Source organism: Physella acuta, unplaced genomic scaffold (assembly GCF_028476545.2).
Source record: "Physella acuta isolate Inbredline_101_S28 unplaced genomic scaffold, ASM2847654v3 ptg000893l, whole genome shotgun sequence".
Taxonomy (NCBI): Eukaryota; Metazoa; Mollusca; class Gastropoda; family Physidae; genus Physella; species Physella acuta.
Window position 1 is genome coordinate 108,512 of NW_026732410.1, and position 27,771 is coordinate 136,282.

Genomic DNA, 27,771 nt, shown 5'->3' on the forward strand with positions numbered 1-27,771 from the left:
TTCCCACAATGCAACTAAGCAACAAATACGCATGCGCGTTGATGTTCTAAATGAAGAAAACACAAGATGAGCTCGAAAATTCCTCGAAAAGGTGAGGATTTTTCTGCGTTTTCTCCTACAGAGAAGGCTAAATTTATAGTTTAAAATTTTAAATATTAATCTAAGTCTCTTTTCCCCAGCGCTGGCCATTCAAGCACGCAAAAAGCGCTCAAAGGCTAAACCACGAGTTAAGCACGATGACAAAAAACGAACGTAAGTCTACGTTATTTTTAATATTTCACCTTATCAAGTTAGTAATTTTTGTTAACTTAATCATTAATCATAATCATTAATCGTCATCAGTCTCTTTTTCTCTATTCCTATATTCTAGATTACACATGACGTATCATGGGCTCACACGTTTTTTCGGCTATAATCAATGATTTTCTCCCTTCTGCAAAAAAAATAATGGGGGGGGGGGGTTAAAAATAAAAAAGGGGTGTTAGGTTACTTTTGTAGTTAACTAAAATACATGGCTTGCTAATGTCAATGATAACCCTCGTTGCAACCTTAGTCCTACTATTCATCTAACCCTAATTCCTAACCTTAACACTAGTCAAGATTATAATACTGCTAAAAAAGTACTAACAACCTTACACTAGTTAGTTAGGAAGAGTCTACTCTATTATTAATAATTATCATCAGGCATTGGTATTCAGTAATCATCCTCTAGAACTAGCTTTTACTTAGATCTAGTAACTAAGCTCAGTTTTATTCTAGATTTAACACTGTTAGACTGTTCTAAGAATCCGACTTTTGTTGTCTAAACTGAGTTAACTATTAATTATTAATGCAATAAAAGCTTGAAATCAAAACTGGGTTATATGTGGATCTAATTTTAATCAGAAATGAATGTTTTAGTTTTAGTAATACATTAAAAACTATAAATTTCAAATTAGTATCACTATAACTACTTCTATAACGCAGTGCAGTCACATGTTTTCAGTGCACCTCTGTCACGCAGTAAGACCTGGTATGAATCCGTTGGTTGTTAGTGCATTCACTTGAAAATTCCATTTCTGTTTTTGCTGTTATTCAGAAAAGGATGTCTGTACTTTTTTAAATATAAAGTTCCAATTGGACAATTGTAATATTTTCTTTTTGTGATATAAATGCAAACATTAATTGCAGTGAAAGGGAAAAAAATCTCATCCTCTAGATCTTTGAGAGAAAAATACTTGTGAAAATTACTATGAAAGCATTTATAATGATTAAAACTGACATGTTGGTTCACCTGATAATTATTCTATTTTAATTTAAAAACTGTAGGCTGATTGGATAGCTTTGGCCTTTTATAATGTACTAGGCTAAATTTAAAACTTGTATGTTGTAGGGCCTAAGTTAATAGTTATTTAGTAGGCCTAGATAAAGACTGAAGAGTCTTGTCCACTAACTTTAATTAGATATAAACAAATTAGTATACTAGTTTTGTATTTTTGATTTATTTTAATTACTTTTCTAGTTAGATCAAGTTGGGCCTTTAATACCTTTATCTAAACTAGATCTAGCTAGTATATATTATATTATATAGGCCTAAAATATCTAGTTTTGACCCAGTAAAAGTGACAAGTCAGTGCAAACATGTATTATTTATACTTGTGAATTTTGTGTACATGTAAATGTAGTTTTTAAAAACAGTTTTATTTTTAAGAATTGAAATTTATCTTTGACTTATTTTATTAAAAACAACTATTTACAAATAAATTCTACTTTAATAACCAGTGGTGCTAGTAGAGCAGTTTTTGGAATTGCAGTACATTCTGAGTACCCTGAATCACAGCATCTAGCCCCCAACCACCCTTACTGATAAAAGCTAAAAGAAAAAAAGGAAACCTTGTTACTTGCCTGCATTGAGCCACCAGATGTTCTCATTTCAATTATTCTTTATTCATTTTAACAATTCATTTGTTTTACTGCTGCAATTGCAGTATTAGATAAAAGTATTTGGTTCATAATACCAAAATAGTTCAGATGCAAATTTAAATTTTTGAATGTAGTAATAATGGGTGTAATGTTTTGACATCATTTGTAATAGTATGCATTTTATTAATTAAATAAAACTTAACCAATCTTACAAGGTAAATCAAATGAGCTTATAGTGATTTACTTTTTATGTTTTAAAATTGTAGTTACCTACAAATAACCTTCGAACTCTATTTATAGTAAGCTATTTTTAACAGTCTAATCAAATTATTATAAAACTGTATGCTCCTGCATGCATGTTTTTTTATCATCTTTTTTTTGTGCTGGTGTTCAGAGTGGTTGTGCTTCTATTCTTTTTTCTCTGCATTTTTAATTCTGTTGTACTTAGTAAATAAAGACTTAAAAACTTTTTTTAAGGTTTGGGGTTAGGCATTAGGGTTAGCTATAAAAATTGTTTGCTTGGATTAAATCTTGTAGGTTGTCCTCTAACAAACATGAGCTATACTTTTTATTCCAGCATTCTGTTATACTTATTTTTCTAATAAATATTAGTGTTAACGCATAATTATTGTAGGTTTTTCTCCAAAGTATATCCTATTCTAATTTTTTCTATGGAATGGACAACACCTATATTAGCACACACATGCAATAGGTCTTTTTCTAAAAATCTCTGATTGGTTAGAAGAAAAGGCTTGATATTTTAATTATTGGTATAATCTAAACGTCATCCCTCAGTCAGGAAGGTCACAATTGAATTTATGGTAGCTTTTTATGTAAATTAGACATTTGTATATTTGTTTTTTACAGTAAGTGTATAAAAAGCATAGTTAAAAATTGTGTGCTAGTCAAATAACCAAAAGCTTTAATAATTATAGCAAGGGTATCTCATATTAAATAGCTCTAAACATTTCCTTTTCATTGATTTTAGTTGATTGTATTATGCTTGATTTTGGTTTTAAGTCTTTAACTATAGCTGTTGTCCAACTCAACCAAAGAACAAAAAAGATCATACACAGATAACTATGACTATGGGGGGGGGGGGGGGGTCTGTAAATGTTTTATCACTGGAAAAAGATCTCCGCATGTTATTGCTGAAAGTTATATTTCTTACAAACTTAAAGCTTGCATCATTATTAAAGATACTTCATGAGTCCTATAAGTTATTAAATAAGAACTTTAGGCAAACTTTGTATTTCTGTGTGCAAAGGGTGTGTTATGTAGATTTGTTTTATATTGCATGGGTGTTCCAAGAAATTGGTATCCTTAATTTGGTGGATTGGTGAGTAAAAAAGTTATCCCTAAAAACTTTTGTAATAAATGTATCAAAAGCATTCATGATTATCTTGACATAAGTAAATATAGACCTACATAAACCACAACACAAGAATATTAACAAACTTGTACAATATTTAGTTAACTGATGCTTGTTTTCTATATAATTAAAACTGTTTGATAACCATTCAACATTTATTACTCAATAAACATGAAATGTAAACATGTGGGTGACTAATTTATCAAATATTTGGATTCCCCTTCTTCTAAAGTTTAGTGGAATTGAGTCATAACAATTTTAAAAAATGTGCCATGTTGTTAGGCTGTAGGCCTAACCTGCTCACCACATAGCCTGTGAGTTGTGATCAGTCGGCTCATCCCTGTGAAAGTACATTTTACCCATTGGTGATTGACATTACCAAGTGTTGTTGAACATGAGTATTTAAACTTGCCTGTATTTTAAATATTTTATTACATCTTGTATTGTGCTTATTGTAATTTAATTCAAATCATTCTTTAAACATAGCATAGTCTTTTTTAAAAGTATGTCACCAACTGTTGTTTTGCAAAATATACATATGCTGCACATAAAATCAATAGCTAGTAAGATTTTGTTGGCTGAAATGTGTCATCATGTACACATTTAAAAAATGACTAAGCTGACAATTTTTAAAACATAATAGGAACAAATTAAGCTGTTCGTTTGTTTCAAGATTATTATTTTCGAAAACTTTTTGTTACTTGTTCACATAGGAGAGGGGAGGGGAATGGCATTAAGACAATAGGAATAACCAAGGTGAAAGGTTAATTCGTTTCAAGTGTTACTTAGTTCTTCCTCGCATTATTTTAACGAGATAGGGAGGATTTTTCTTTTAATGAGACGTTTGCCGCGACATTGACACACTCATAACGGTGACACTACTGTAGATCGGGGGCTCCATTGATCATTGCTAATTAGATCTCAAGTGTGTTGATACTGTTAATTCCAAGGAATAAGTTGTGTGTAGGCTTTTAAACTTCAAAATCAGCGCGCTCAGTACTATTGGAATATGTAAAAATAACTGCACCGTATGTGTAGGCTTTGTTTTTCTCCGTAACCACGTTAATTTAACTGATGTTCCATATTTTGAACTCTGGCATTTTGTCTATTTTATAATGAACACCACCTTAAGGCTAAAACGTCACCGAGCAATTTGATTAACTCTAGTTGCAATTAAAAAACATTCTGGGCAGTAAAACATTTAATGCAAACAATTAGATTAAATACAATTTACAAAGGGTATACTTTTTTAAAAAGCACGTAGGCCTACATCTTTTTATATTTATTGTGCGATTGAGTGTTATTGCGTAGCTAGATGAAAACGCGGCTAATGTAAGAATCGAAAATTGTACCACCTTATTTTATTTTATCTCTTACAAGGTGTTTAATCCTTCAGGCTTAGTCTATAATTTTTTACACCTAAAGATAACAAGTCGAGTAAAACTTGTAAGCTTGAGTGGATTATTGTTTTTTGTTGTTTTCTTGCATTTACTTGAATACACAGGAATTATATATAGTTCACTCTAATCATTCCTTTCTTACAAAACATTAGCTACTTTTATTGAGGAAAGCCCTCTTCACTTGATTAATATTTAGATGTTTTTTTTTTGTCGTGCGATCTTTGACAATATCTCTAAACGTCTGTTTATTTGCTTAGACCTGGGTTGTCAGCCACGCTGTCTGCATGTGATCCGGGCTGTCATCGATGTCCAGTTGACATGCTTTAAACATTGTGTACCACCGCAAAACATGCCCCACTTTATTGTATTCACGGGAAATCGGTCGCTTGTTGTAGTTTTAGGCCCTGAATGATAAAAATACAACAGTGACGGAGTTTCATGCTGGTTACTTAGCTTTAGACACCACTTTGTAATGTAATAATGGTACATACCAACACATACGATCAATTGTGCAAAGTCATGAGATTCTGTTCTGGTACGTGTTGGACAATTCACGACTATTATATGCTTGGCATTGGCTTACAAGCCGTAGAGACAGTTTCATCCATTGTGCATAGTGCAGGGGTCTCCAAACTTTTCAGCTCGAGGGCCGCATTAACTATCAAATATCTGCTGGGGGGGCCAGAGTTTTTCAAGACATCTCTTCGGAGTGGTAAACCCCCCCCCCCCCCCTAACGAAATATAATTTATATAGAAATATATAAAAATTTCAAGTGTTCCCCCCCCCCGGAGAAAAAAGTGTGAAAGAAACACTGTAGGTGGCCAACAACACAATCGAGGTCAAAGTTTGCTCTCAAATTATTCTTCACGTATTTCAATCTTGAAAATATTTGTTCACGGAGGTATCTTGTTCCAAAATTTGAAAGGTACTTTGATGCAAAAGTTTTAATATTAGGAAAATCTTCCTTTTGCAAAAACTTATAAAAACCCACCTTCCCTTCTTTGAACGTGTCTCTAATGACCTCCAGCTGCATTTCATCTTTGCAACTGGCCACATTTTCTTCAAATGGGTTCTGAAACAATCTCACTTTTTTCTGCCTTTGAATCCAAGTCAGAAAACCGCTACTGAAACTGCAGCTTGAAGTCTTTGATGATCTCGTATGCAAATGACGTGGGGAACTCAGTAGTTGCTTCAGCCTAAAGACCTAGCACTACTAAGAGTGCGTAATTTGTTGGCTTGTACTTGTTCCAAAAACATGACAAGTTTGGATCTGAAGGCCTTTAGGTGGGTGTATAGATCAGAAACTAAATTACCATCTCTTGTAGTTTTAGGTTCAGAAAATTTAAATGACTAGGTCGATTTCTATGCCCACTCTTCATCAGCTTGTGGTTTGCCTTTACTCTCAATGAAGTTACCTATTTCCTTTATTAACTTAAATACTCTGCTCAGAAAAATTTCTCGCAAATTAGCCATCTTACTGCTGTGAAATATGGTAAATCTTGCGATTCTGTGTTTCTATCTTTTAACATGTCTCTGAACTATCTATATTCTCTCCTGTAGCAGTGCCATACATTCTATGTAGGGAAGCCAGCTCTTGTGTTATGTTTCTGTCTTCATCCACACCTCTAATGAACATAAGCAGTTGAGATGTGGAACACCTGTCCAACAACTGATCCATTACAATTAAAAAATTGCCAAACTTGCTTGCATTTTCGCTATTGAAGTCATGAAGCTTTCACCAATGTCTGCAACACGGCGGATAATAGAATTTGCACCCAAAGCTACATTTTCAAATTGTTTTGAATTTTCCGTGGACAAAAAGATCGCCGCGAGCCGGATGAGAGAACCTCGCGGGCCGCATATGGCCCGCGGGTCGTAGTTTGGATATCCCTGGCCTAGTGTGTAGGCTGTTAACTATTATGTTTCTGTTTATTTTTTCTTTATATTATATATAGTAAGTTTCACGCGATTCTTCAGAGGCGTAGCTAAGGTGGGGCAGCCGACTTCAGGAGGCAAACGGGGAAGGAAAAAAAAGCTAATTTTGAGTCGAAGTTAAGAAGATAGACGGCTACATGGCTTACGGACTTGTATAACTGTTTTCTCTATCCATTTACTCCGAAGTAAAAACTTTTAGGGGACAGACTGGTAAAAAACGCCCCAATCCACCTAAATGGCAGGAGGGGGCGCAACATTGATAGTTCATTCCGGGGGCCAAAACGGGTCGCAACGCATCTAGATTCTTTTGCTTTCTTACACCATTATATTAGGCAAAATATGCTTGGCTTCAACTATAATCTTTTAACGGAACATGCAACATAGTAAGTCAATTTCATGCAGCAATGTACATCAGGAGAGGCTAGTAGTAGCGTTTTTTTTTTTTAATTATTATTGCGTTGCAATAATTATAATGGTGTTAATGCTTAATTATCTTTTCGCCGCGTTTTTAATAGAATGATTAACCGACGCCCCAGTCGCGGTGCAAATTTGTCCGTTTTCCCGGCGGGCGCCGTGTACCAACTGTGTGCCACCTTTCTCTAGCTAGCTCAGGTTTAACACCCAAACTAACTGTTCGCGGACTGCGCGGCGTCTGGCTCGTCTGCTCATTGACTCCTCCCAGACGATCTTTTTTTTTTACAAATGGGCACGCTGGAATATTGATGACTAACTGCCTCTAAGAAGATATAAATCTACATTATAGATCTACTCAACGATCATTATTTTAGGCCAAAGAATAAACAATTTCACTCTACAACCATGACCACTAAATCTGTTTATATATAGTTTTAAGAAGTGTGTGCCTTTAATTTACGCAAGTTATTTAAAAAAAAAACCGACTCGTTATAAAATGACGTTATTAAATTTTTTAGGTGTCTCTCTGCGTTGCCGTGTGGACCGTCCATAGACGTCGCCATACAATTTTTCTCGTGGTTTACTCTACCCCCACTCGCCACTTGTAAAAAAAAAAAAAAAGACTGACTTACACAAATGACGTCGCAAGGTTTAATTCTCACGCTCTTTTCTATTCCCAACGTCACTCTCCCCAAGTCAGAATCCTTCTTCTTCCCCCCCCCCCCCAATCGAAGGTGATGTCATTTATGACCGACAGCTTATTTATCTTGTAATGTTCATGCTTATAACATTCAATCTCTATAAGAATGTGTAAATTAATACAAATAAAGAACCGTTTACTACGGGTATAATTTGTTAACATAAACCAATAAACTAGCCATGTTCTGTAGTAATCTATAGCATATGTCTCGCGTTAGAGATAGGTAATTTATACACGGAGTAGAGAAATCTTTTTTTTTTTAATTTTATACACGGGAAGCTTCATTAAATTAACAGCGTTGCCTCGCTCCTTCCTAACCTAAACACGAGTAGAGAAAGAAGACAGTAAGCGCCCCTAGTTTATCGGGTAGGTTTGATCGTAACGAGCTCACATGGTAGTCTGCCAGCCTACGGGACTGACTGGTTGGGGGAGGCTTCACCTCATGGATTAAAACTCTAGCACGGTTTGCGTGTTGGTCAACCGCACACCCCTGTGCTCACTAACCTACATTCCTCTAAAAGGTTTACAAGACGATGGTTTTGCCAGATCGCACACCGGTTTCTTTTTCTCCATCCTGCTTTATTCCTATGACCTTTCTATGCGCTTCTAATACGTGAATGCTAACATGTCTCTGTTGAGGTTTTTTTTTTCTCTCTCTAGATTTCAACTAGCGAAGTAGATCTATTCAGTTTTCTTTAAATCAAGCGTATAGTGTAAAAAGGTTTTAGATATTCTTGTGCTCGTGTCTGTTAGTGATATTTGACAGCAACGGGATTTATTTCTTGGTGTATTTGGATTACAATTGGTAGCTGAATGTGATGATAAAAAAACTGACCCAGTGGGTCAGATCTGCATCCAGTAAACCTAAGCAGGACCGGATTACAATACACAGAAGACGGCCTAATAGGTAAACGTTTTCTATGCTCGGCTTGCTCATTAATCTAAACTTGTTGTAGTCATCAATTTCTAATAGGTATTTACTATATTAAAATACGTTTATGTGCTATGGCGTGTTAAACTTTTGCTTGCATAACAATAAAGCTAAAACATTGAATGAAACATTTACCCTTTGGTAGCGTGGTAAATCATTATATAACGGCTATAGTCGCCGTTATTATTTCGTATTTATTTTGTTTGGTTATATTTACACACAATACATAAATAATTACCATAAGTCGTCTATGGACTGTTAAAATCTTCGAAGCGTTGACTTTACAAGTGGGATAAAATACTAGACTAGATCTAGAAGATTCTTTTCACTTCTGGATTTGCGTTTAGACCCGCCCGACTTCTTGTCGTCGTCCTTCAGCTGATTGGGGGCTTAACAATCTAGCATCACTTTTTCAATGAATAGCGTCGGCTGACGTAAAATAAGAAAGTGGGGGTAGTGGGATAGTTTTCTTATTGATTTCTCACCCAGCCGCTCGGCCTGCAGCCAGTGCACGTGTGTAGAGATGGGCTGGTTTGTCTTCTATCCGGATTCTAACATCATCGTGACTTAATGGGCTGCTTGTGTTTTTAAATTCTACCAGGATTTCGTTTTCACGATATCGTACGACACCCTACCGTACTCTGGTTGGGTCTGAGTATTCTGTAGGCGGTAAAATGAGAACTCTGAATGAGTAGCCAGCTCTCGCATCGATTATGGTAATGCTCTGTGCTCACGTCAAATACATCGCTCCCTTGTCCATTTTATCGCGCCTCGTCTTTGATTCATATTACAATGGCTTGATCTCGTGATAGCAACAGTTTTTACTTTTGTCTTCTCGAGTGGAACTTGGTTTGGTTTTCAAGGCAAGCGATTCTCTACCCAGCTAGGCTAATAGCACTGTTTTTCTGATAGCTGTTGCTTCTACGCTGTTGTCACCCAGTCATGACGTAATGGAGTTTAGGGTAGCGTGCTAACCAAAATACGTTGTTTTGAGGCAGTTTAAGAATGAAAAGTTCTAGATGCCATCCAACGATTCTGTGCTAACACCAACTAGCAGCAATTCATGGACATGCCTGTGTATTGGTATATTTAGAGAAGTGGAGACTGGACAAGAGAACATGGTGTCTACTAAAACTGAGAACAGTTCTAGTCCTGAATCAGAGAAAAATGCCTTGACCTTTTGTGATAGTGATGATAAGCAGGAATTCACTGAAAAAAACAATGAGCAAGCTAAAGATATAAATTTCAATGCAACATCTTCTGAACAAATTGGTGAAAGCTCAACAGATACCAATGTGACTGAAACAATAAGGTCAGCCTTTCAGTTCCTTAAATTATTTTTGTAGTGTTTCATCTAAAGCCTATAACCCAATGGCTACACAGAGGTTATTGAAAGTTGCATTATACTTTCCATTTGTCTACTCTGTATTCTTTTCCCACCCCTATCCACCCTTCACTACTCTTTTTACATTGGTAGCTGTTCTCTGGGCATCATTTACCCTATAAATGTGACATTTTGAGGTCAAAGCCCAATCCTGTTGGTTCTCTCTTCCCCCCCCCCCCCCCCCCCCCCCTCACCACCACAGCCTCCTCCCCCATTATACACAGGTTAGCTTTTCTCTTAGTGTGAACTACCACACAAGTTTAACAGATGCTTCAAGGCCAGAGCTATCTTCCACTAGCTTTTTTTTTATCTCCTTAAATGGTCACTTTGTTTAGTTACTGGTAACTTTGTTTACAGATAGCTGAGCAGTAAACAGTGCTCTTGATCCAGTCACAAATTACTATTTACACAGATGCATCAGGACATCTGGTGTTTGCTAGGGCTCTATTTAAAACCTTAGTGGCTTGTGAATCCATTCAGAGGAACTGATCTTCTTAGGTTTGATTTAATTGGATATGGATGAACTATAAAAATTACTTAGTGTATAATGGTAAGGATTACACAGAGAAAGAGAGTGATAATTTGTCAGTGAGTACTGTTTTATCTTAAGTGTTAGCTTCTACCTATACACACTCATTTGTGCATAAGGCAGTAATTTTATTTTACCGGTGTGCACATGTCATTTATGATTGATGCTAATTACGTTCTATAAAAGAAATATTTTTAATTACTCCATGAGTAATTTTATTTGATATTAAGTTTAATGATTACTAAAGGTGTAATGAAAAGGTTTGCTTCAATTTTAAAACAGTTGCAATTAGAAGTTAATATTTTATATTTTTGTGTTAAAATATTTAAAATGTAGGCTTTATGATCTGTAAACAAAATATTAGCCAAAATTTATTAGTTCCAGAATTTGAATCTTGACATTATTTCACATTTTGATCCTACCATATTTTTTTCTAAGTAAAAATGTTAACAGTCAATTGCATTCTTAAATGGTTTAACTATTTTACATTTCTGATTTATGGAAAAAATTTCCTTATTTTTGTGTGTTTTGTAAAGTGCTATTCAATGAAACAAGGCGTTTTCATTAATAAAAAAGATGATACACATCTTCAATTTTTTAGAATGTACTGTGTTAATGAAAGTTTTTTTTTTATTTAGTTATTACACATAATAGTCACTCTTAGAGTATATTCCAAGCTAAATATTACAAATGAGCTATTTGCTATAAAATTAAAAAGGGTTTTCTATTATTTTCAACTTGAGGATAACCAGTATTAACTTCACTTTAACTTGTTAAGTCATTTAGGCAGAGTTATACATACTTTGGCCAGGTGCCACCACAAATGAATCCCAACTTCCTTGAGTCCCATCCAACAAGGTTGTAGCCAATATTGGTCCAGGGGACAGACCACAGAGACACCACTCTCTTGATCTCGGCAGCAATCTCCTTCTAGTTGATGTTTAACGCCATCCTGACCAGGGCTTGACCAATACTTAAAGCATATGACTCAATAGTATTCGGTTAGAAAAGGGTTTCAGTGAATTTCTCATGAATTTACTGTAATTAATTTTTATATGTGGCTGTATTATCTAAACCGTAGCTTCTCCCATCTCAGGCCCGCAGTTGACCACTTGCAGTGTTCTACTCTATTTGGAACTGCGTTGTGTGGTAGTGGAGGCATCAGTGTACCCTTCTATGCAGAATTAGTTTTACCCCACTCATCTGCCATACAATACTATAGTGTAGAGCAGGCGACTCCCAAAATATTTGAACCTGAATGTTAAAACTTACTCTGTATCTCAATGATTGATTGTAGTTGAGCAGTGCCCGTCTGTATGGTTTTGAGTTTATATGTATACATGATCTGCCTTTCAATACACTGCTCACAGCTGTGATGCAATTGGTTTATATAATACTTAAAACAATGACATTTTTTTTCAAATAGGACATAAGTATGTTGCAGGAAATTTTAATTCCTCTATATCTATGATTTACTTCCCTTCCCAAGATTCTGGTACCTTGTATTGTTAAAAATCTTGACTCATAAACTCCAAGCAAAATTTTATGCTGTTGGACGGCAGCTAACAATGTACTTTCAAATCACTAATAAACTAATAAAAAAAACTTTGTAATTTTAATTGTAAAATATGCATACCATCTATTTATAGGTCAAATGATACCAAGAAGCATCATGAGCCACGATATGATGAAGAGGAAGAAGATGAAGAAGAAATTCTTGGTTCAGATGATGATGAACAAGAAGATCCCCGTGACTATTGTAAAGGAGGCTACCATCCAGTAAAGATTGGAGACTTGCTCAACAATCGTTATCACATAGTGCGAAAACTAGGATGGGGACATTTTTCTACAGTTTGGCTAAGTTGGGATCTTCAGTAAGTGGTTTGTTTTCACTACTTAGTGTACATAACACAGGGGTGCCACTTTTCCGGGATATCCCGGATTTCCGGATTCGAGAATCATATTTTTTTCCCTTTCCGGATTCGCAAGATTTGAGTTTGAAAATTTCCGGGTTTACAGTTTAAATTTTTTTTAGATCGTTTTAAGCTTAAAAATTTTGGCATTGTAAAAATCGTTTTTATCGTCAACACTCCCGCTAATGGCCTTTTCCGAAAAAAAATGAATAGTAAATGACGTCAGCAACAATCTCACGCGTGCGCCAAGGACCAACTACTAATCGGCTATATCAGATGGGTGAGGCTGTAGACGGAACTTTTTGATGTCATTCGTGGTGTGGCTATTTATGACGATATGGGTTGGGGTTAAACTCGCATTATTTACGTGATGTCATCAATGGGATACCGCTAGGCTGTGTAATAAAAACAACTAAATCCTACCATTACTAGCATCGCCAATCGTCTTTAAAAAAAAAAACAACCGAAAGATTTTGCTCCGATCAAAAAAAAATTGTGTATTTGGTATTACCAAAAGAAAAGAAAAAAACTATTTGGAGGACTATTTTATGTATGAAATAGAACTGTGCTGTTTTCACTCAACTTTACCGTCACTTTTTACCACCTCTTACCCGCTTCTTCAAGGTCGCGCTGACCGTAAGACCTACGTCACGAGGACACGCAAGCACAGTCTGAGTCGTGTCTCTCTGTCAAGGCAGTTCTACAAGTACAAGCGCTGTTTAATTTTAACGTGGTTATTTTTAATAAGGGCCTACTTCTAGATTCAAGAAAAAAAATAGATCTGCATCGTTTTATATCATTAAACAAAATATGTAGGCCTGCTATAATTTAGTTACACGATCTAGCAGGGTCTACATCTGTTTTTTTTTTTTACTTTGGTAAAACGTCATTGAAATGTTTAAAAAATCTTGAAGTACCGTGTCTGAGAAAATAGCCGCTATCACTGCCCCCTCTGAACCGCTTGTAAAAAAAAAATCCGCTTTTCACTTAGTCGGGCGGCTACATCTCTGACATGAGTATTACTAGCGTAGAAAATTATTTTTAAAATTAACTTAATTCTGTTATTTTGCGATGTGAACTTAAAACTTCCACGATATTTCTTCACGTCATCATGTATATAAAAGGTGGGGGCATTGGGGTCGTTCATAAATGACGTCACACTCGTAGGGGGAGGGGGGGTCCGTAATTTTGTCATGAGGGGGAGGGGTTCAGATGGTGTGACATCACACTTTTGCATTATCCAAAAGCTATGTTAGAAATCGAATTTTAGCCGTTATTTCGCGGTCAAGAATATTGTTTCAATAAAGTGTAATAGGAATTGATTAAAATACTATATGTTGACAGAGGTCAGACAAGATTTTTGGAAAAATATCGTATTTTAAGAAAAATTCAACTGCAATTTTTAGGGGGGGGGGGGTGTAGGCTGAGGCGTGACGTCATTTTAGAGGGTGAGGTCTGGCTTTTTGTGACGATATGTGACCGAGGGGAGGTGGGAGGTAAAAATCGTCAAAAAAGCGTGACATCATTTATGGATGACCTCATTAGTGTTGATTGGGAAAACAGGGTTTAATGTTTTTGTTGTGGCTGTTAATAATTAAAGCCTTGAATAGCTACAGTAAGTCAACCCTGTATTTTAATACAGTGACAATCTTATTAGGGGTCTGCATATAGTGGGCTTATTATTCAACAACAAGACGTAGAGGTTAGCAAAATATTTGTTACTTAACAGTTGGCTGACTGACACTTAAACTCAAGCTAGGAAGTTCTAAAAAATTAAATAGTTATGTTATAAAAGCTGGCTGGGGGGGGGGGGGGGGAGTTCTACAATAGCACATTATGGGGTAGGCCTAGAGATGGGACTAACATTGTAAACTAATTTTGGTTTAAGCACAATCCTTTAAAGATTATTTTTTATTTGAAGCTTGTTACAAAGAAAATAAATCCATTTTAAAGGAATATAATATGAATCAAATGTCTCAAAAATAATGAAATAATAGTCCATTTTATTTTGAAATTCCGCGCGAAATTAAGTTTCAGGGTTTCAAAAATTTCAAATTTTAGTTTCAGGATTGGTAAAATTTTGGGATTCATTTTCAGGATTCACTTAAAAAATGAGTGGCACCCCTGCATAACATCAAGCATTCAAAATTGAATAAGCAATTTAAAAAATAGGCAATGTATTGGCTCTAAAATTAGCAATGTCTGAATTCACTGTTTACTATGCTACAACCCTGCCAGTTTACATTCAAATATACAGAATGAGACTTTTCTTAACCCTTTGTCTTGCCATGAAAATTCATCAGTATATTTTTAAATACTATATTTGAATATATGATCCTCTTTGCTTTAATATTTTGAAAACTTATTTTAAACAAGTTTAGTATCTTTTTTCATATTTCATATTTTTCATTTTCATTTATATGATAAGAAATAATTTGTGTTTCGAAACATTTAAAATACTTTTTGTACTTTGACAGATGCAAACGTTTTGTTGCTCTCAAAGTGGTAAAAAGTGCACAACACTACACTGAGACTGCCTTAGATGAGATCAAGCTTCTCAAATGCGTAAGTTGACTTACTGATTTTTATAAAGCAGAATAGCATTCTTACATCTTCATTTAATGCATATTAAATTTAGAATTAATTAGCTTCTCAAATGCGCAAGTTGACCTACTTTCATGTGTGTAAATTTTGACACAATTAGGTTCGTGAGGCAGATGAATTGGACCCTCACAGAGAAAAGGCTGTTCAGTTACTTGATGACTTCAAAATCTCTGGAGTGAATGGAACCCGTATCCTTTTTTACTTGCATTATTTTTAATTGTGTACTAACTACTTCAGAATAATGAAAACAATGAAAATTTTAAAATCTGCAATTTTCTTTACAAATAAAACATGTATAAACACAGCTCTTTAAATTCCTTAACTCTTATTAGATGTATGCATGGTTTTTGAGGTTTTAGGTAATAACCTTCTGAAATTGATCATTCGTTCTAATTACCAGGGTATTCCTTTGCATAATGTTAAGCTTATTATAAAGCAGGTAGGTCAAATTCTTAATTTCACATTTGTTTTTAAGTTAAAGTAGTTGCTCAAGTGGTGCTGAATAAAGTTATGCTGAAAACATAAAATGTTGGTTTAAAAATTAATGGATTTTAAATATCTAGTTGGGAACATTATGTTTAAAAAGAAATCTGACATTTAGCACTGACGTATTAGTCAATTTTACATTTTTTAATTTATGTTGTCAATTAATAAGTCTGTAATGGTAATGCTGCTTTAACATAGCTATTCAAGCTTCAACTTGTAATCTTGAAATTATAACTGGATTTGTTTTCTCCTGTTAGGTTTTAGAAGGGTTAGACTACCTGCATACAAAATGTAAAATAATTCACACTGACATAAAGCCTGAAAATATTCTTATGTGTGTTGATGAATCACATATAAGAAAACTAGCAGCAGATGCAATTGAATTTCAGAGGATGGGACTCAAATTACCCGGTTCTGCAGGTGGGTTAGGTTATTGCTTGGTTTTTGTATTTAACTTCTTATTTAATGATTTAACATCTCAGCATATTTAATAATATTGATGTAAGCACAACTTAAGCTATTTCTGCATTTATATTTTTTGCATTCATTCCTGCCTTTAAAAAAATTTTAAATTACATTTTAGTGAGCACTGCCCCTAAAGAAAAACCCGTGGATATTTCAAAAATGTCAAAAAATAAGAAAAAAAAGATGAAAAAGAAACAAAAAAAGCAGGAACAGCTAATACAAATGCAAATGAAACAATTGGAAGAATTAGATAGAGAGAAAGGAAGTGACAAGAGACCGGTAAGAGATTTTAAGTTGTGATTTTTTCATATTACTGTAATTTAAGCTTTAATAGCTAAAATTTCTTTCTGTATTAATATTTGTGGCTTGTCTATTTATCTCTTAAAGTAATCTGATTTACATCTTAATCAATTTTGACTCTTCAAATTTTCAGGACAGCCAAAATGCCCAAATGATAAACAGCATTAGTGCTAATAGTTTACAAAATATGGAGGCAGAAACAAGCAGCAACAGTAGCAAAAGTATCTTGTCCAACAATGCAGGAGGTGGTGATGACCACAGAACTAAATTAACAAATGGTCAGAGAAAATCTTCTGTTGTAGAAGGAGAAAATAATAATGCAATAGGTTAGCCAAATACTTTTTAAGATTCACAGTTTGAGAATTGCAGAAGTTTCTAAAAGACGCAAATGTCTATGAAAACTTGCTAAATTATGGGATATTATATTTGTCATTTCACCAGTTTAACAGAATTTTATCATTTTATAACTAAATAAGGTTTATATATGAATACGGTTCTTACAGATAGAGTTCTTTTAAACCATATCCCCATCTTTTATAGACAATGAGATACATTTTGAATTGATTTATCATAATCAATGTTATCCCATTAAGTAAATGTGTCGGCTGATTCTCAATAAATATTCATCTTTTAATCAGTTAAGAAATATGTTTTATTAATGAATGGGGGTGTTTTATGATTATCATGGATTCATTAGAAGCTAGCAGCTCCTTCCTTCAAATGTAACATTAACAATTTTCTGTTTTTTAGTTACAGGAAACAACTTACAAACCAGTGACCAGTCAAATTCAGAATCTAAGGAGAACAAGAGAAATGAAAATGCAGTGAACATGGAAAGTAACATATCACCCTCAAACTTGAGTGACATAACTTTAATCACAGAGCAAGAAGAGGAATCCTCACTCCTAAACAGATCCTCTGGTTCTGAGAGTCAGTCTGCAGCTATTGCCAGGCTAAATGTCACTGGTGAAACAGATACAAACCAGATGGCTTATATCAATAACAACAGTCCTACACAGAATAACACAGACAATAAAACCAGCAATGCTGTAGTTGCTCCTAATCCATCAAACTATTCAGGACCATTGTGTAATGGACATTCCTCAGATTTCTCTAGAGACTCATCAAGTATGGAAACAGAATATTCAAAGAAAACTGAAGAGGATGAGGAACTTCACAATAGTAAAAACTGTGTCTCAGATATGCACTCCTCAGTAGTGGATGGGGCAGGCGAATGTTTGATAGATGAGGATGAACTATGTGTAACTGATGGTTCAAAACTTGTTAATAGTGTTTCCGTTGAATCATGTGATGGTGAAGTAGAGGATATGCAGACAGAAGCAAGCCCAGATGATGGTAATTATGCTTTAATTTTTTTTTAAAGTTGACGTGACTTGTTTTTATCCTGTCTGTTTATGCTCTTTTAGAGTCTAAAATCCTATTTTTTTGTCCATCTTAATGCTATTTAGTTTGGCACAACATGAATAATCCCTTAAAATGCTGATGGTCACTATTCAGCAAGTTTAACAACAATAATTAACAAAAATTAATCATTAATTTAAAAAAAAGTATAATGCAAGGGGTTTTGATTGCTCTTCTAGACTTTAAACCCATAAAAATTCCTTGTGTTTGGAATGCCATTTATACTGACCATGACTACAAAATCTTGTAAATTCTGCTTGATAAATAAGGTGCTCCTCATCTAAAAGTCGGTAAAGCTCATGGTTGCTAAACCGAAAAGTCTTGAGTTCGAACCCTCGGGCAGATGAGGCTCGTTAGCTGGGGACAGCCACTCTTCTAGGAGAGAAACTCCAAAATTAAACAACTGCTGCCTTGTAGTTTGTTCTTGGTTGGACAAAGGCTATGGAAGCAAATCCAAAAAGAAAAGCAGGCTGAAATCGGAGTCAATGGCCTCAATGGCGCAAAACCAGTTGACACGTAACGCTTAATTGTGTTGGAGGCGTGGTCGAGTCGGCAAAAAGCTCATGGTTGATACATTCGAACAGTCTCGAGTTCAAACCCACTGGCAGATAAATCTCGATCCCCTTCAACACTAATAATTAAGAACGAAGAAGAAGAAGAAAATCTAAAAGGCAACTTTAGGATTAGTTGTTATCTTACATGAGAATTAAACATTGCAAGATTTACTTGATAAAAAACAACTAATGAAATGTCTTTCTTGTAATCTTTTTTTTTGTTGAAACTGTCAATTTAATTAAGAATATTATTTGTACTTGTTTTTTTCAACATGTTATGTTAGTGATCAGTAAATTTGTGTAGCCCATTAACATTTTTGTAAAACAACATTCTTTACTGCTAACAGCACCATTTAGCAGATGCTTGAATGGACAGGAAGTTTTTGACATCTTTGCTGATACAAGTATGTGATAAAAATATGAATGTATTAGGACAAGTTTTGGAGGGACTTCTACTCTATAGACATGTCTTGTTTTTAACCCTTACTCTAATGTTGCTTTTCTTCTACTGTTTTGTCACAGAATGTGCTGCTCTGTAGACGCCTTTAAATTATTATTAACCCTAACTTTGTCCGATGTTGCTTTTCTTGAACAAATATTTTGACAAAGGTCCTGGTATGATAACACTAGCTTTGTCCAATGTAGCTTATCTGATACAATGTTTTGTTACAGAACATGCTGCTCCTGCTCGTAAACCTGACCCTGTACATGAGATCTGTGATGATTTTCCTGTCAAAATAGCTGATCTTGGCAATGCTTGTTGGACGGTTAGTAAAGATTATACTGGAAAAAGTTAAAATATAAATATTTCTATAAATTTTGTTGTAAGTTGTAGTCTTTTACCATTTATTATTACTGATAACTGTAGCTAGAGAGAAGTAGTTCAGTAAATCAACATTAACCAAAAACAATAGTAATCATTAGTATTTTGTATAGCCTTAATGTACACTGAGTCATTTGTACAATGTTTGCTGGTCAGAATTGAGAATGAATTTTTTAAAAAGTTTTCAGTCTGAATGTGAACAAAAGGGTAATATCTATATATATAATTCTCTTCTGGGAGCCGTTAGAAAACAAGCTGCAAGCGCCTCCTTGCAGTCCCCTCTCTTTCTCTCTATCACTATCACTACCACCCCCACCCCACCCCCACATTGTCTGGTGAGCTGTGGTCACGCTGTTTACATTTTACAATCATAGAGACGGGTTTGGTGACGGCTATTAGGGGCAGATAATTTAGTTTGAAACGATTTTAAAATTAGAGGAGGTAACTAAGAGGAGGCTGCTTTCACGTGGGGGGGAGGGGGGTTTAGTGTTTTTAAGCAAATATTTTCAGTGGCAGCATTGGTACTGTCAAATTCACAAATAAATTACTGAAAAGTAGAAAAAAAAAACCAACTAAATAGCGGCATATGATACACAGCGGGTCGGCTCGTAATATATAATATTTTTATGAATGATATGTCTGGCTGTTTTATTTGCTTATTTTCATTCTTTACAGTACCACCAGTTCACTGAGGACATCCAAACTCGTCAGTACCGTTGTCTAGAAGTGTTAATAGGAGCAGGTTATGATACACCAGCAGATATATGGAGCACTGCCTGCATGGTAAGGTTTACAAGCCAGTAGTTGGTACAGTATAGTAAATTTAGTAGGAACCAATTGTGTGAAATGTACCAGTACAAACTGATGGATATTATTTCACTTGACAAATATTTACACATTGATTCATTGACATTTCTTATAACCTGATTCATTTATGTGAGTCATCTTGAAAAAACTCAACATAATCTGAAAAATTTTTACTTACTCGTATACAGAGTATAGTGGAAGTATTGTAATATGCACAAAAATCACTTGAAATTTTGAATTTTTACCGTTTTACACCTCAGTACTTCGTCATATATAAGGATTATAAAGGACTTAATTTAATAAGGCAAAAATTCTAAATCTATTTTTATCAAAATCTTGGCTTTTTACAAGTTATTGAGTTGGAAAACTGGACTTTACTATTTGTGACAAAATTTCATATATAAGTATTAAATAAAATTTGTTGTTCTATATCAACTTTTCAGCAGTTTTGGGTAACCAGAAGTGGAACTTATTCTACTTTCAGTTTTTCAAAAGCCTTTTACTTAAGTACATTTTCAATTAGAAGGAATTTCACATAGAAGATCCAATTCTTTTTTTTCTTTAAAATTTTGAGTAATTTCTGGTGACTAGAAGTAGTACTTTACCCTATTTCCGATTTCTCAAAAAAAGCATATGAATTTATTTTTAACTTGATTCATCTGTCTTCTTTATAAAATACTAATGTTCCGCTCTATTATACACAGATTATTTACTGTTCATTTGGTGCGCAATTATTTCTTTTAATGAAATTTCATTCTATTTGAAAAAATTTGAAAATTGATTTTTAAAAAATGTCTGCAGCCCGACAACACTAGATTTGCCATCCCCATTTGTATTAGCTAAGAATTTTCCAGAAAGTTTCCTGGAGATCACTCCCCCTTTATTCTGTTACTACATCAAAAGTGGAGCTATTTGAAAGTTTTTCTAATTGGTTTATGATCTGGGCATTTGTTTCAATATACAGTTTGTGTGAACTATACTATTTAACTACTAATTTAACACACACCCCCACAAAAGTATTTATGTATTATTTTTTTTCAGTTGTAAATTATTTTGGAGGAACCAGTAGTCTTAAATGTTGCTTTTATTTCAGGCATTTGAACTTGCTACAGGTGATTATCTTTTTGAGCCTCACAGTGGAGAGGACTACACCAGGGATGAAGATCATTTAGCTCATATAATTGAATTAGTAGGTCCGATTCCAAGACATATAGCCCTGTGTGGAAAATATTCCAGAGAATTTTTTAATCGAAGAGGTAAGCTAAATTCATGATGTAAATTCCAAGTCTTTAATGATACTGTTACTTTATTAGAACAAAAAAATATTTATGCAAACAAAAAACTATTTAACACTTTGACTGTTCTGGCAGTAAAAACAGTTTTACTTCCCATATGGCCATGTAAAATGCCAAGCAAAATGAAGCATTTTACAATCCTCATGTACTGAGAAAAGTTAAAATTTAACTTAAATGCATTAAATAGTTTATTGAGTTTAAGTAACTTAATAATTTAAAAAAATTTTAAAATCCCAGAAAAGAAAAAAAGTGACTATCATTAAGAAAAAAAAATACAGTGCAAATTAAAAACATTACTGGAGCTATCTTTTTTTCACTATATTATTTACTTTTTAGTTAAGGCCTATTTCATTAGCAGTAGCCTTTAATTAATTTTACCAATATATATTTCTGTAATTTTCAGGGGAAAATAACAAAAAAATTAAATTAATCTTTAAACTCTTAGGCTGTGCCACATTACTCAGTCCTAAGGAAAGGGGCAGTACTCTTAAAAATATATCCTAAATATATGGCGGGTCCTTTAAGAAATTCTTTAAAAAAGTTTCATCAACAAACATACATTTTTAAAACAAAAAATAAATTGGACTAAGGAACACTACTATTACCATTATTAGTGTTTCTCACCTTTAGAAGTGTCAACACGTTTGCATATTACATTAATTTTTTTTCAATCAAATGTTATCACTGCTATTATTTATTTTCATAGAAATTATATGTGCCCTTATTATAACTTAGTCCAAAGGCATCTGTAAACAAACACAAAAGTCATGGTGCTATGGCAAGATTATGAAAATTTTTACGCAATTTTAAAATAAAATCTCTTAAATCTAATCCTTGAGCCATTTTGAATACTAAAAATACTGAATGGAAGTTTTCCATTTCTTTTAACTGGAGAATTTTTATTGTAATATATAGCTATTTAAAAAAGTAGAATCAGTGATGATATGACACTTTAAAAAAGCAGTGTTTGACTACATCAGGCGTTAAATGGCTAAAAAAGATGCAGACACAAAAATGTAGTGTATGCTAACAAAAACAACTTAGCTTTCGTTGTCTTATTGTAAAATGGAATGTAAATGTTATTTTTAAAATGCATGTCCAGGTGAACTTCGACATATTAGCAAACTGAAGCCATGGGGCCTAGTGGAAGTCCTTACAGAAAAGTATGAATGGTCAGAGAAAGATGCACGTGAGTTCAGTGATTTCCTTCTTCCTATGTTGGCATTTGACCCTAATGAACGAGCCACAGCAGCTGAATGTTTGAAACATCCATGGCTACAGGGAGTATGACCAGTGGCCACTCATGGTTAGCTATTTGTCAATATGTGTATTATTGTGTTTGAAAATTCAAAGCTATAATTTGATTATTAAAGTAGAATATCATGCACTGAACTGTACCATCTGTTATATTGTGTCTTTAAGTTGGACCTGTGAATAATAGAGCTCTCAGCAACTAGACAAAACAAAACCATTCTCTATGAAGTTGAACCATAAACTGTATTTTGTATGCATATAAAATATGTATTGGAAGGTGTTTTTAGAAAGAAATTGTAAATACACAGATGCCTAGGTTATCATGATCGTGACATGTATTATATCTACAGATAGTTATTTTGGACACACTAAAGTTTTAGACAAAATCGAATGTTCATTGTTTTGTACAGTAATGCACATTTGTCTGAAAAAGTATGCATGTTAAGTTAGTTTGGATATTGAAAAAAAAGACTTGGTTGACATAAAAATGGTTGGTTTACATCATAGATGGATACTATTTTGTTCATTTGCTTATCATCTCTTTTTTTTACTTAAATGCAACCATTTAACATCACATTGTTATGTATATCTTAAATTAAACTTTTTTTAGTCATTTAAATGATGCTGAAAAAGATAGCTTCTATTTTAAATACAAAATTTTAAAACAAATATAATTTTCAATTGATAAAAGCATATTTTCCTTAGATAAAAGTATCTGTGACATCTAACAGTTATATGAAAAACTTGAATATTTTGGGTATACACAAGATTCATTTATAAAAATTTGAGTCTGAACAAAAAAAGAAGACTTATATTGTTCACTTTAACATTTTTTGTTGTCATAGATTTTATAATTCTGTCAGCTTTTGAGATGCCCATACCTGTTCACGTTTATATGTTGAATTTTTTTCCAAAGGAGAACAAATAAAATTTTACAAATAAAATATTAAAGATCCTTGCAATCCATTGTTCTTTCATTTACGTAGTTGAAAAAGTTGTAGGATTCTATTCTGGTAGTTTTAAAGTTTAAAAAAAGTATTTTTGATGTTGCTGTTCTTTGATGTTTTTTTTTTTCTCATTCAAAGTATGTTGCTGCTTTATTAATTCAATATTTGTTTTCCATAAAATTCACTGATCTGAACTTTGTAAATTTGAGTAAGTAAATTATTGATCACATAACACAATTTACTCCTTCATATCTCAGTCATGTAGAATAGTAAGAACTTATGCTATTGTGAAGACATTTGCCTATTTATACTAAACAGTGCTACACAATACTGCTTTAGTCTACTGCTCAGCTACCAGACTTTTTACACAGCAATGTATGGTTAGTTTTCTAGGTCTAACATACTGTTGTTATTTCTGCTTAGATGTGTAAATTGTGAATGAAAAGTATATAAAGTATTTTAAAAATAATTTCGATTGCCTAAACCTCCGTGCAGGTCGCTTTATATCAATTAATAAGTTGGCAAGAATGTAAAAATTGTTCAGTGGTAGTTTTTTTATTGGCACATTTCATAGTGTATTGTAGGGTTACATTTATTTTCTAACAAGTCATTATTTTTCTAGATAAAAGCTACACAATTTTGTTACATATTATTTATATGTAAATAAGCATATATATGAAATATAGCCTACATGTATAAGCTTTTATATAGATTAAACTATCCCTGTAAACAAGTGTGGAAGTATGCTTAATATTTGAAGTTTTAAATGATAATATATACTGGTATATATTTATAATAACTCTTATGATCATCAAATATTCCCATAACCACAAGAGCAGCTGTTTGCCTGGTTGATTTCGTATTTTCTCCTGCAAACATGGTCTAGTGTCTTTGATCTCAGATCTCTTTCTGGTGTCCCTGGTTCTTGAGCTGCCTCATCTTTTTACAGAATTGAAAAGTTTTCCTAGGTTTTAAAAAAAATTGATTAGTAAAGCCCAGACATTTTCCATTTTTTTATGTAATACTAATTTGAGAACTTAGTAAATATTTGTCTATCAGCATAGTTTAATGCAATTAAAAAGAGACTCATTTTCCCCAATCAAGCTAAAAAGTTATATCAGTTATACTTAAATTGTGTGTGCGCTGCATTATGTGTTAGTATTTAGTAGTTTGGCACTTGTGAAGTACACATAGGATAAATGAAAAAAAGAATTTATAACATACTGGTACCGGTAGCTTACAATCTGTAGGAAATGGAACCATTTGCTAGTTAATTTGACTTCTTACTGTTCCATTTGAAAAGTTAAAGCAGTAATGGTTAACTGTTTTGGAAATACAAATATGCAATGTAAATAATTCTAGACAACTTGCTTGATTACACTACCATGCGTTAAAGCTTGCATCAGTTTTTATAACCAATTTCCTGGCAAAAGGGACTAGTTTTTTAAAATATTGAGAATTTCTACCACATGAATGTTTGGTGCTGCCATTTCATCTCCTTGGTGTCAATTATTGACTTCATCATGTTTTCATGTCAGGATATAAAGCATCACTTCAAGAAAAATGCTAGAATCATTATTGAGTCCATTGTATTATTAAGGAGGTCACTGTCAACATGATCTGCTATGATTGCTTTTATTGTGCTGTCAGAATTAATTTTTTTTTACTGGCAACCCAGTTTCTAAACTGTCCAGATAAAACCCCAGAGTACAAAGTTACTTCCCTTACTTTTACACATCAACCATTGCAGATGGCCAAATGAATTTTGTAACTACTGGTCACATTAATTTAAAACAGTCACTGTATCTCCACTGCCAAAAATGTTGGATCACTGTAATTAAATCTTGAATAAGTTTTTTTTGTAAACAAGGATTATTAAATCAATAAAATCTCCACGTTAAAATTTCCTTTGGTGAAAATCGACATGAAAGCTAAAACTATCATTTCCATCCATGTTATGGTATTGCACAACACTGATTTTTATACTCCCATTGCCATCTTTGTACAGTAAAATGTATGTATATTTGCTTGAGTTTTATTTTGTTGTGACTACTTTAAAACTTAGGATAGCTATGTACTTCCTCAATGCTAATCACTAGCACACAAGAAATAGGTGTTAGCATAGTCCACAAGTTCAGTAGTGATTATGCTGGCTTTGTTATTTTATCATAACACAGTTCAAGAATGCTTAGTTTATATTACCACATGAATTGAGCCCAAGTTTTTTTTTTTGTCATCTGTTTTCTCATTCCATATGTATGCATGAGGGATGTCCACATCATAGCTTTTTGAAGGGGATGACTTACGTTTAATTTTATTTTTAGATCAGTTGTAAAAAGTTGAGGCAAAGATGAGTCCAGACAAAATTATATGTTAAGTTAATAATCATATTCATTTTATTTATGTCTTGGTCATTACACTTAGAAAAAAAAATGAGAAAATAGATGTTTTTCTTAAAAACTACCTCTTATGTGAAGAAAATGGTAGTAACATAGGTTATTGAATATGAAGTATTGTTCAGTTCATCCTAATAATTCAAAGTTAGCTAAGAAAGCCATGGTGGCATCTTCATGTTTGAAATGAGTTGGTGAACTATCCCTGGCCAATCCCAGACTTTGCTGCAGCTAGATGACTCTCGTTTCTGAAAGCAGACAAACACTACGAATATGATGGTGATTTTGTATGTATATGTTGAATGCAAGCGAAGACGAGTGGTGAATGTCTGCAAAAAACAAAAAAACCAGTCACACCAAGAAGTTTGTATTATTTTGTACTGACATATATCACCTGTATGAAATGTGTGTTTCACCCCATGATCCTTGTGGGTAATAAATGATTATGATTCTTGCTTCAGAGTTGAATTTGTATTCTAGTTTACAATTGATCAGGCAATTATTTTAAATGAAATTTACTAAACTTGGTATCAAAATACATAAAATCTGCTATTGATATAAGTGGCCAGTTTTTTTTTCAAGATGATGTGAGGTTCAATGAAAACATTTGAAGTGAAACCCGGCAAACCATAATACGGTGACATCTACTGCATGCCGACCACCAGAGTTCATTACACTGATCACTGTGTGGGAATTTAAGAAATATCGTCATATCAGACAAATAATTAAGCGATTGATGATCTTTCAAACATCTTTAAACTGTATCTTTACTAACAGGCCTATATGGAGTCTACTTTTACCTCAACAACAAACCGTATGGTCTACTAGGCCAAGCAAAGTCGTGTTTTAAAATAAATCAGGAACGTAACCGCACCGAAGGTAATGAAAATGTTGGCCTTTACTACACGAAAAAGCTTTTCTCCTCCTGTATTCATAATAAACCCACTCCCACAACTCTCCCCACCTCCCACTGCATGGCGAGTCAACTAATTTGTTTTTGTACTATTAATCTAATTAATTAAGTACATAGCAGACGTTGGCCTATAATTTAGACATGACACCCGATGTGTCGATACAGCGAGTCTGACAAGCTGATAAGATGCAAACCTTGATGTGTACCCAGGGGCCATAAAGCCTAGAATAGTTTTATGAGAGTACAAGTAGGTCTGGCGGTGTACATAGAGGGATACATCCGACCTGATGAATCTCCGTACGAAATGTCCCGCTGGCACCGTGCTCATAAATCATGTTCTAAAAAATAACAGTAGTTAAACTATAAGGGGGAGGGGGAGGTACTTGGACACTACACATGTTTTAGAATAGTGAAACAAAATTTACAGTCCGTTGTATTGTGTTTATATGTAGTTATAAAGAGGGAAAAAAGGGTTAAGTGGTTGTCTATAAATGTATTCCTGTGAAGCCTATTTTCCACCCCCCCCCCACTTTCATCATCAAACTTAGTACAAAAAGGCCATACCCTTATGACGTCACAGATCTCCACCGTTAACTATAATGCTAAACAAAAACAACGCGTTAAAAAATGAAGAAAATTTTGTCTTGATAGAGACAATCCCCCCCCCCCCCCCCCCCCATGACCACATCCTCGAGGGTGCATAGCGTCATTAATTGACGACCATCCAACAGTAACAAGCCTAGCTTGATTATACGTGCTGGGTCGGGAAAGTGTATCTTCATGTTAGGAGAAATTCGGTCAAGTGAGATCAACTAGAAGGTTTAAACTGAGGGTAGTTGATTGTGCACAACTTCAGTCTGACCAATCGAGTGGACAACTTCAATCTGACTAATCGAGTGGGCAACTTTAATCTGACTAATCGAGTGGACAACTTTAATCTGACTAATCGAGTGGACAACTTTAATCTGACTAATCGAATGGACATCTTAAATGTGGCTAATCGTGAGGCTCTACGCTGATATTAAGC

General features: G+C 34.0%; 1 protein-coding gene across 2 annotated transcripts; it reads left to right on the forward strand.

Moving 5' to 3' along the window:
* LOC131952874 (SRSF protein kinase 3) lies at positions 1–26,286 on the forward strand. 2 transcript variants are annotated; one of them, XM_059315782.1, is made up of 15 exons: positions 1–91; positions 180–252; positions 12,218–12,442; positions 14,959–15,046; positions 15,186–15,273; positions 15,418–15,524; positions 15,829–15,991; positions 16,155–16,315; positions 16,470–16,662; positions 17,087–17,692; positions 18,660–18,716; positions 18,985–19,079; positions 19,811–19,918; positions 21,036–21,198; positions 22,340–26,286. In XM_059315782.1, exons 1-15 carry the CDS (start codon positions 67–69, stop codon positions 22,525–22,527), a joined length of 2,340 nt encoding a protein of 779 aa, XP_059171765.1. In that variant the 5' UTR covers positions 1–66; the 3' UTR covers positions 22,528–26,286. The 2 variants fall into 2 exon arrangements, with proteins under 2 accessions (XP_059171765.1, XP_059171766.1); XM_059315783.1 differs by lacking the exon at positions 18,660–18,716.
* The last annotated feature ends 1,485 nt before the right edge of the window (positions 26,287–27,771 follow it).